This window comes from Rhopalosiphum maidis, chromosome 2 (genome assembly GCF_003676215.2).
Source record: "Rhopalosiphum maidis isolate BTI-1 chromosome 2, ASM367621v3, whole genome shotgun sequence".
NCBI classification, from domain to species: domain Eukaryota; kingdom Metazoa; phylum Arthropoda; class Insecta; order Hemiptera; family Aphididae; genus Rhopalosiphum; species Rhopalosiphum maidis.
The window spans coordinates 74,310,146-74,322,596 of NC_040878.1; the positions used below are offsets into that span (position 1 = coordinate 74,310,146).

At 25.6% G+C, this 12,451-nt stretch overlaps 1 protein-coding gene across 1 annotated transcript in view; it reads right to left on the reverse strand.

Annotated features, from left to right (window-relative positions):
* Positions 1-12,451, reverse strand: part of LOC113553628 (lachesin-like) — a 116,120-nt gene that overhangs the window by 38,514 nt on the left and 65,155 nt on the right. The window contains exons 5-6 of the mRNA XM_026957053.1: positions 11,656-11,784; positions 6,398-6,688 (exon numbers count right to left, since the gene is read on the reverse strand). Coding sequence (XP_026812854.1) covers positions 6,398-6,688; positions 11,656-11,784 — 420 coding nt within the window. The remainder of the gene's footprint in view (positions 1-6,397; positions 6,689-11,655; positions 11,785-12,451) is intronic.

Consider the following 12,451-nt stretch of genomic DNA (forward strand, 5'->3'; position numbering starts at 1 on the left):
GACAGTTAAAATGTATTAAATATTGTTATTAAGATACATTCAATTTCTCTACCAACTACTAATTTAATCTACACGAACAATGTATAACTTTGTATAAATCTTCCATGTAACTTAGTGTATATAAAAAACTTTTAACTTTACACGACGATCGTCACCAACGCCTCGAAACCGGCGGTCAAAAATTCATTGTATCAACTACTACACCACGAACACTAACAATGAGTCATTACGATCAATAAAAAAATAAAAAAAAAAATAAAACTTTATCACTGCTAGCCATCACGAAACCAATTAAATATGTGGCGGAATTATCAACTGCAACTGACTGTTAAGATAATAAATTTGATTGAAAAAACGTGGACTCAAACAAATGCATTAGGTCATATCTAATAATATTATATCACCCTTACAAAAAAAAAAAAAAAAAACTAAAAACGAATCAAAATATTTCTTTTTTTCTAATCGATATTTCTCAATTGCTCCTCTCACGGATGATAATATTATGGACATTGAAAATAACATCAAATTTAAGGAACCATATTTGCCACCATCATGTCCATAATATCTTAAAATAACTACGTCGATGTATGTGAAAACTCTAGACAAATAGCAAAAAAATTGAGTTTCCTATGCAAATATAAAATTAGAAATACCAAAAACTATCTTGCCAACTCTTATGGTGCCGTAATAAATCTGTTAAATAAAAATAACCTCAATTATCAAATGTACCAGACTCATAACGAACAATCATATAATGTCGTTATTAGAAACCTACATAATTCAATCCCAAATGACTACATCAAAAAAGATATTTAAGATTTCCTGGTGAAAAAAATTTCACTAACATACTGAAAACATAAACTAAAGAGTCCCCCTCTAACCAAACAATTAAAACATCTTTAAACTAAAAACTATTTGTTTCACTAAAGTAAAAATAGAAGTCTTAAACATCACGTGTATTTTAGTTCAACACCGCCGTTAACAACAATATAGTCATGCCAAGCTATACTGCAACTACCAACCGACATATACATAAGGTTGTGAAAAATATAGCTCCAACTTATGCTCTAGGTCCAAGAACACATACCTGCGAAATGTGCACTATGTGGTAACGCTTATCCGGCAAACTACAGAGATGCACGGTCCCTAAGTAATTCCAACGTTACCGAAAAAACATCAACTCAAGAGAAACGTGAAGCACTCTTTTTGAGGATACTTTTTAACAGATATAAGGGTTGGAACCCTCCCAATCTCAATAGAAAGCTCCAACACAAAAATATTCCTATCTCCTAACCCAACCTACTAGCCTTCTCATCTGAACATTATACGTCTTAACCCTTAATGTCCTTGGTATTTTTATATAAAAAGCCTCAAATAAGTTTAATACAAATGTTTTCCACATACCCTAAGCTACATAACAAACAATATACTTTACAAAGATCTTAAAATCCGAACTTTATTTATTAATCTAGATTTAACAGTAAACTTCAATCACACACTAACCCCTAGTCACTAAACTATCAATAAATACACTACCCGATAACTATCGACGAAGACTAAATAGTAAAGGGATCTTTTTTTTTGGCATTTCTCAATAATTAACACAAGTGCTTGTATGACATTATATTTATTATTATGTATATATATATATATATATAAAATTAATTAATTAATATTTATCCAATTAGATCATTAGTTTTGCAGAATCAGTACTAATTTGGAGAATTTATATTTTGTATTATTCTGTAGCATTTTTAATTAATCGTCTAATGAAGTAATGAGATTCGATTTTACTAATAAATTGGTTTAATTATTACATATACGTAACGTTTAAACTAATATAATAAATTACTATTGTAATTATATATTTATGTTATTAACTATTGAAATCTAAAATTAAAAATATTGGAAAAAAGTTAATCGTTATAATAAGTCAGTACACATTAAATATAATATTTATATATATTTAGATTTTATTCACAACTAAATAATTCAATACGACTCAATTGCGAAAAAATTATCATAATATCTGAAATATTTATACTGTAAAAATTTATTAGCGGTCAATGGTCCCAATAGAAGGTAAAATTATTTTACAAAACTAAGTACTTATATAATGTATAAATATATATCAATAATTATTAATGGATATAAACATAATTAAAGTGCAATAAATTTAACAATATTTTTATATTAAATTATGTAATTGTTTTTTTATACTCCATAACCAACTAAAAGAGACCAAAACATATTATAGTCATTAAAAAAAATAATATGAACTATCACTGCTGTATGTCTACTATTCATAATTAGCTATACTCAAGGATTTGTCAATCAGAAAATTATGAACTTATAATAAATAAAAATAAATTAAGAAATAACCATATTCAGTTCACAAATATACCAATAAAAACCAATAGTTTACCTTAAATTTAATAAAAAAAAAAACGGTATTAAGAAAAATAAAATAAATTTAAACTACGTCAATAAAGTTTACGAAGATCGTCAAATTTCTTCATTAAATTATTCATCTAAGAAGTAGGTAATATTGATGTTCATTTAATTGCCAACAATAAAATTAATATCACCATTTTTAAACTCAATATCAAAAGTTTTAATACAAAGAACAAGTCTTCTGAAACTTTGATCAAAAATATTAATTATAATTCATTAAATTTTAATTATGACAATAAGAGAGCAAGTTATTATAATATACATATAGGACATAGGTATGTATAAACAAATCTTATATTTTTAGAAGTATACAATAGAATAAAATAAATATAATTTGCTTTATAATTATAAAAAATCATTTATATAATATACGAATTAAAATTAGCACACTACTATTAATAATAAAATATTATCAAAAAGATAAATAAAAGGTAAATGCATAATTTATTTAGACGACACATGAAAAAATATTTAATTTATTAATGTTTTAAATTAATTCATAAAAACGTATTTATTTTCTATTTACACAATTATCAAAAATAATATTATATTGAAATATTTTCACAAAAAGTTTGTAATCTATTTAAGTATTAAAACTTTCAATGAATTTTGTGTTTACTTTTTACTTTGGTTTTATCAATATAAAAACAATTTATTCAAACAAAAACTTCTAAGAATTGTATTGGTGTTTGGCTTTTATATTTTATTTTTTATTTTCCAAATCAATTAAACTGTGTACAAATTAATTTTAAATTTTGAAGTATGTTTTGGATTTCTGCAAGTTTTTATTTATTATTTTCTTAAGTTTCACAATATAACTATTATATACTACACCAATGATTATTAAACAGTTATTTTTACATTTATTGTAAAACGTTTTGCAACACTCCTGATTTGGTAATTTTTTTTATAGACACCTTATTTTAATATTGATAATCCGTAACATATTACTCTTAAGATATTGAAGTTCGTATTTTAAACAACTAGACGTTTTGAATTCACTCATAGCAATAATAGATTTTAATATGAAATTTATATTTTTCGATTTAAACCCAAGTCTATGTTTGAAATTCTTCGGATACAGTAATTTGAATGCATATACACATAAAATACTAATTTATAACTTATGTTATAGATTCTTACATACCATATTTATATAATATATAAATGGTTCTTATATAGTTTAAAACTAATATAGAAAGTTTAAAAATTGATATGCTCTTTGTAGAATACGAATGTGAATCTTACTGTGTTTTTACATCACTTCAAAAACATCGTGTATATGTTTTATAACATTTTATTTTATTTTCGGTTTCTGTAGGTTATTTTGTATTATACAGTGTGTATACAAATTCTAGTGCATTTTTATGTTATGTATCCGTGTATTATGTTAAAATCAAAACAAATGCATTTATTCCTGTTCGTATTCGTATAAACAATAATAAAACATTTTATGAATCAATAGGTTAGGTTAATATCATAGGTAATGATTGGTTAGGTTAGGTAAATACTCGCTTAAACATGGGGTTTAGTGACTCATGATTGGTCCGTTAAATTCTAGTGATCCATTAAATTATTTTTTTTTTCTTGTAACCCAGCATACTAGGTATATGTATTACATTTATATGATATATTTTAAAGCTTTATAATATTTTATCATCCCGTGTAGCTAATTATAATCAAAGAATAATTATTCTTACTATTATATCTAAATAAAATATTAATATATTTATGGCATATGCGTAGGTGTGAATTACAAAGTTCAAATACTTTAATGGACTTTAACTTTTAATTTTATTTTATGTGCACTAATACCTTTTGCTTTTTTCAAAATAAAAATACAAAATGAAATCGTTAACTACGATGAATTTGTAACAAATTTGCAATTACACCGAATACCGTAAATCTAGTTTCACACAGTCAAACGATGCCAAATAGTTGATAATATTTATGTAGGTGTATATTATTTGGTTAATCGTATGGTAATCAATGATTCCCAGTAGGGCATTCACGTTCTGCTTAAGCTATGTCGATAGTATATGACACGATTTTATAAAAAGTGTAAACTTTTTTACCTAAACGTAAACGTAATGGAATCGATTGTACTCCAAATTGTTTAATTTGATCTTATGATGTATGAATAGGTAGTTATAAGTGTCATAGTACTTAAGTTTAACCCGCCTTGAGTCGCATCATTGTTTGTATCACGTGTGTGTGCGACCACGGTGTTTTTGACCGTTTCCTTATATATCATATACTTTTTAACATTTTACATATAAATGCATTTATTAATGATTTACAAAAATCATACTTTATTTATTTATTGTATTTTACAATAAAAATTGGTATTACTGGTACTATTATACTTAAGATTAAAGTGAAAATAAATTAAAAATAATTTGATTGAAAGAATATGTTTAAATACAATACAGTTTTGATATTGTTCTGAAAATATTGCAAACTTCGAAGAAATAAGAGGTAAGTGACTGGATATATTGTTTTTGTTGGTTTTTCCATTTAAAATTATATGCCGACGAAAACAATACGTAATAAAATTGATACTAAGTATAGTCGCACACGGTCTTTTTGACCGGTTATGGACTTTAAAAAAAGCTATAAATTCGACAAATAATAATTGACTGTTCTAAATAGTTTTAAAAAATAGCATAGCATGTACATTAAAGGTAACAAAATGCACTAAATAAAGTAAATTACTCACAACGACTTATTAGTAAAATAATAAACTCACGGCGGGTCAATTTGGAATATGAATGAATAAATAATTATTGCTTACTACGACGATCACATTAATTAACTTACCTACATTTTTTTATTTTGCCTAAAAACACATTAATTTAATTTAATGATTAATCGAACAGAGATGACAGAAAAATATTGGATATTTAAAATTATATTGATCAATGAAAAAAACAATTATAAACTACATATGAAATTAATCAAATATCGTTTGTACAATACAATTATTTTAGTAGATAGGTTTAGTATTTCCAGTATCTATACTATAGTTATAGTTCATCGGCGTAAAACATGTATATGGAAAACCATTACATAGAATAATGATAATATTTCCATTCTCGAAGGTTCGATTAAAATAATTAGATTAGGTTAGGTTAACCCTTTCCCTGCTGAATTATTTTTTAACATTTTTTTTTCGTATTGTTTTAAATATTGTTATAGTTCAAATAATAACTATCGAATAATAAAAAAAAAAAACAATTCTAGTGACTATTTTAGCAGATATTTGTTAATTAAGCTAGTTATTAGTTCCCAAATAGTCGATAATGAACTATTATTTCAGTTAATCAAATAGTGACAATTTGGGAACCCTGGAAAATCAAATACATTTTTTTGCTTATACATTTTTAAATAATTATCATATATTTTTTTTTATTGTCTATTTGGGTTCGTCTAATTATTAACCATTTAATGATATTATTACACTATTGATAACAGCTTTTGTTGATTTTTAAAATGATAGGACGCGTATGTGCGTCCATAGCATACCAAAGTCGTTTACATAGGACGCATATGTGCATCCATAGCAGTGAAAGGGTTAAATAATATTTTGACATAATATTAGTTACAAATTTACAATATTAATATTTTAAATTAAATTATTTACGAATATTATAAATCGTGATTTTTTAATATTTTAATTGATTTATCTAGAAATTATTATTTTCAAAAAATAAAAAAATAATTCATTTATTTATTGTTAAAGAAACTAACATATACAATATAATAATCTGTTTTACTATAACAACTGTCATACAATTAAAACAAAATATTAAGTGTACAAATATATTAAAAGTGATCATTTTTCTGTTCTGATATATTTTTTAAATGTATAAAACAATAAATACATTTAAAAAATATACAGTCATTATTAATATAATGCTAGTAGTGTAAAAGTATTTCTTACCATAAATTCGCATAGATCCTTCTGCTTCACCCAACGAATTTTTTGTGACACATCTATAACTTCCATAATCTTCTAGACTTAGAGATCGTATAGTTAGTTTCATGTGTACTTTGTATCCATCTTCATTGGTTACCAAATGATACTTTGACCCAGAAAATATCATATTTCTGGAATCTTGAAACGACCAAAAGCTTATTGGTCGAGGATATGCTTCAATTCGACAGTCGATGGTGACATCAGTGCCCAATGGAGCACCAACTAATTGATTTGGTACCACCAACGTTGGTGAAACTGAAAATATTTTGATAAAATAAAATAACATTTTGATAGCATTTTATATTAAAAAAAAAAGGAAATAAAGTTTATTGTGAAAGTTCTATTTTTTCAACTATTATTATATATATATATATATATATATATATATAGGTAATATCAGATCTTTAATTCAATATTTGTTGTTAGGTACCTATGTCCTAGCTTTTGAATTTTGTAAACTAATATATTAACATACGAAGAATTATTAATGTATATATTATATTATATAATGTGAAAAAATATTATGAGAATATTTTATTTTTAACATAATATTTTAAAATAATTCATACGTAGAAATATTATAAGTCCATTCTGAGCATTTTAAGAAAAAATTTAATGAAAAATTTAATATGGTAAATCATGGATATAACCAATTATTTAACTATAAAGTGAAGAACAAAAAAAAAAAACCACTATTTATAACAAAAACTAAAAAAATAAAAGCAACAATGTTACTACATTTATAAAAAAATGTATTAATTTTGACAATTTTGCAAATTTTGGTGAACATAAAATTAATCCGTAAAACGAAAATCATAAACAAATTATAGAACGAAAAATATATAGGTATTCGAAGAAAAATAAAATATGGAAAATAATGCCATTATATTGGAAAGGAAAATAAGTCAAATAAGGAAGGGAATGTTTGAAAAGTTAAGAAAGGACAACAGGTAGGCGTGTTGTGGTGAACATTTTATGTAGCTGAAGAGGATACTAGGAATGGGTTAAGTAAGGTTTCATATTTCGCATGGTTGTTATGGTAAATCTTTCAAAGAAAGTTAAAGGAATGAGATGGAAGACTTAGAATTAGAATAAGTTCATTATTAAAGGAAAACATGGGCGTGAGAATGCTTGGTAAATTGGCCTGTATACGTCAATAAATTCCAATAGTCATCAAAAAATACTGTAGCAATTTTACAAAGTGGTCAGTAAACTTCTTAAATGAATATAATAAAAGCAAAACCAACCCAAATAAATACATTAACATTGATCGTATAGCTTAATCCCCTTGAGACGAGATCTTTCAAAAATTGAAAAGTTTATAAACTGTAGCTAAACGTAAACTGAAAAGTCAAAATATCAGACGTCATCTTTTGTAAATTATTCTATCATTGGTAATTAGCTATAATATTATTCAATCCATTATAATGTACTATAAACCACGGGGTAAAAATTATACGAAAACTATAATATAATAATTCAATTAAATAAATTATATTTATTCGTTTAAATCAAACTGTTTTTTAATTATAATTATTTATGAGTTTCGTTACAGTATATATAGTACAACAACGTATCTTTTAAGCCATTTTAAGCACAATGGTTTTATTTTTTTTTTTTGTTTAATGATCTTATGGCATATCCATTGGTGTTTAAATTTTAACAAGATTTCGTTTAACTCTTTGTCGTTTAATATTTAAATAAAAAATGAATATTTTCTTAGAAACATGTAAAATTAATAATTTTCGAAACTTAGGAAATAATAATCAAAAGCGTGAACTAAAAGTTTTCACGTGACCTATGACTAATTTCGTGCCATTTGCAAGTGTTGCGTTTATGGAAGATAATTGGTATTAAATTATGGGTGTGGCTTATAGTTTATAGCTCACGGGTAGATGTTGTTCATTGTTAAATAATATTACATTGTATTTGGTAAAATTTGATTAAGATTATTTTAAATACTGTGCAATAATAAATTATGATAGGTATCTATAATTTTGATATATGAGGTACGAATCCGTATTTTTTAATCATCAAACCAAAGGGTTATAAACGATGAATACAAAGTTAAGCACATAAAATTAAAATTCAATTTATCGATTTTGTTTGTATCAAATACTAAGCAAATGCTATAGTTATCTTGTAAAAAATAATTATGAAACTAGATGTAAATACTAAATAAGAATCAATAAAATATTCATATTAAAAATCACTTTGAAGCGAAAATATTGTTTAGCTCATTAACTTATTAAGTAATTTAATCAATTTACCATGCTAAGCTCCAAACAATAAATATAATTTCACAGATTAATGACATTGACGAATTTACCTCAATACTTTTTATAACACTAATATTGGTATTAGTTTTATAATATGAGATGTAACATCTTCTTAATTATTTCTTGAACACATTTAACCATATTGTCTGTTAAATAATTATCATATGATGATATAAAATAATGTATAATATATCATACAATTATTTTTACTGTTGATTCGTTTTTTTTATTCAAAAAGTGTAACCGTCAATTATTATACGGTGTATACATTTTAATATTTGTTATAGGTATCTTAAAATATTACCACTACTGAACTTCAGAACTTTGATATATTTATACATTTACGTCAAACTATGTCACGTCTTAAATTTTCCATTTTTTATTTGTTTTATTTTTATTTTTTGTTGAAAATAAGAAAAGTTTTTAAAAGGAATTCTTCATTTTTATATTTATCATAATTTAACAACGTACTATGAATTTACACCAAATTAATAAGTTTTAAAAATAATATTGTACAGTTGTTGAAAAACATTGTCAGGTATTTTTATTTTTTTGATGGAGCAAATTAAATAATGTAGTATTGGATGATTCGTGGAAGCTGTATTCTGCAAAACTTTTATAACTTTTAAATGTAAAATTTTACCATATTGTAATATTTGTAGCTTTATACACATTTAATTTAAATTAATTAATTAGTTTATTAGTTTAATAAGTTAATAATTGCCACTTTTTTTTAACTGTTTCCAATTACCAAATAGAATCGTATTTTTCTACAAAATTATTAAACAACATTTAAATACGAATGGCTGTAACTGTTTACAGCATATTTGTTTGATTTAGGTATTTTATTTGTAACCGTAATAGTACGATTAACAATTCAAAAAATAATAATAGAAAATCATAAACAACCGATAGTTCTCAACTCTCGATTTATTGTCTACAATATTAATATATTACATTATTAATATGTATTTTATTGTTCCTAATGATTATATATTATATTTCAACCACAGTGATAATATCTACTGGTTATTTTAATTCGATAAGTTATTTCCAAAACATCGTGTAAAATTGGCCAGTAACACGCGTTTTTATATTAAATGCGCTGTGTACTTTCTCGGACGATTTGCGAAATGGACGTCATCGACGTCTGAATACCTACAACAAACCGTGCACTCTGTATAATATGTTATCAATCTTTAGACACACAGTCTTTACTCGTTAAAACGCATTACTATTGGCCGCGTGTAATAATTTTTATAGGGTCTGTGTGTACACACAATGATAGTGTTACACACACACACACACACATTGGCGTGACTTCGCACATGAGAGATAGACAGGCAGTTCATTAAAATCGGTCTGCTATACAGAACGCCGATGCGAGTACGTTTTAATCGAGGTTACGCCGGCAAACTAAAAGTTTAACCGGAGAGGGTTTCAATTTCCCCGCAGTCCGAATTCATCATTTGTTTTGATTACACGCGCGCGTTACCGTACGGGATAAAAACTAATAATTATTTAAGCTTTCATATTGCTGTGCACGAGTCACAGACGATATTTCGATATCGTTTCGATTTCTTTTCACCATTTCCCTTTTCCGTGGCACAATATTATTATTACTATTATTACATAGGCGGTCCCACAGCGTATTATTATACGTCCTTAAGATTTGGCAGCTCACGACGGCTTCGCTCTTGTCGGATACAACAATGACGGATTTTACACCGAAAGAGTCTGTGTGAATCTCTACCCCCGCTTGCCGCGGTCACCCGTCTAAAGTCTCGTACACTACGAGAGACACAAAGACACCGACGTCGTTATTGCTTCCGGCTTGTCGACTCGCAGTGTATTATTTTTCTACTATCATTGTTCGACAGCGACCGACATTATAACCGCCGCGCAGTTATCAACGAGAAATTATTTCAAATATATATGGTGTTCCGATAGTTGCACTTCGACAAAACTAATCAAATGTTGTCCACGATTTCGCATACTATGTGTACAACAAGCTTCGTTAATTGTTAAGAATAATATTTAAAGAAGCTTTTCTTATTGATAATAAAAACCAAGAAATCATTCAAAGTTGTATAATAGGTATTAATTTAGCAGCTGAATATTAGATAGGTATGCTGTGTGCAGTATTTTAGTATCTTATAAGAAAAAAGGAAAAATGGGTTATTGGAAAAATTAAGTCAGAATATTCGTGAAATATTCAGTTTATTGCCTAAATATATGTATACAAAAAAGAAAATATTATTATTCTATAGTTTTTTTTTATTGTTTAAAGTAATATCGCCAAATCTTTTAATTATTTACCTTGGATGTGAAAATAAAACTACTGGATAATATTAGCTGTGTTTGAAAAGTACTAAATAATATTTTAATTTGTCGAGTACGTTTTATATATTTTACGCTCGTGAGCATTATATTTAATTTAATAAATTACAGTTCCATTAAGTCTTGTTGCATGTTTATATATTATATAAATGAATTGTATCTCTGATTAGTGCTTACGCTTTTATATGACTATATAAGCAGCCGAATTAATGAAACAAATACATTTTAATAATATTCGACGTACCTACTAATTTATGCATATCAATAAATAGCTAATACAAATTCAATAGAGTAATCGAGCGTCACATTGATGACTTATTAAAGTTTAATGTAGTACATTAATTCAACTAAATTTTTTTTAATGCAATAGTTATTATTTATTACAAGCTCTATTATACCAACAGTTCAATCGATTAGGATAATGTATTTATTTATTTTATTGTGTATATATTCAACAGGCGTGATATACTGGTATCTAAAAGTACGATTCAAACAACAATTTATAACATAACGCCAAAAATCAATATTAAAATAGTAAAATAACTAATTACTTAAAACTTATAATAATTATTAAAAATTAAAAAATTCAAGTCTAATGCTTACATTCGATATCGAGAACGATTCTTTTGCTGACCGACGGTGGAATACCATTAGATGCAATGCACAAATAAGATCCCATGTCAGCTCGACTAACTTTGGTCAGGTTCAGGACATTACCGTGTTGCTTTTCGACTGTAAAACAATGCATAAACAACAAAAATGAATATCATTACAAAATATGATTACAACGATAAGAGCAGCAAAAGTTCGTAGTGTCGTTTCTAAATAATATTTATGTGTTCAATTATCTAAATGTAATTTCTGTAGCCTGTGTACCCCGGCACCAGACGCAAACATTATTGTCCCGGAAGATAGTGGTTTTAATAAATAATATTGCTTCAGTCTTGTAATATATAGTATCATGTATGTAATATAGAATACAAAGAGGACACCTATAATTATGTCATAACAATTATTATTATTACTTTTACTATTATTAGGACCCAAAAATATAAACTGTTACACTATAAAACCCGCCATAAAATATGTACATACATTTTCGCTTCACATTTTAAAATATTAACTTTAATTCCTTCCGATATAATATATTTTGTTTCTTACAGAGAATAGTGTAAATACTTTTAGAAAATACTTAATATATAGATATCAATAAAGATATTTTTAGTTACTTTTATACATTTTAAAGATTTTCATGCTAAAATGTATATAAAAATATATACTAATAACTAATAAAAATATAATTTTAAAATAAAAAATTTCCGTATAATAATTAATAATCAAAAAATAGAAATCAAACAATTTTAATCTAACGATTTTCGTAACATATAATCTTCATGCC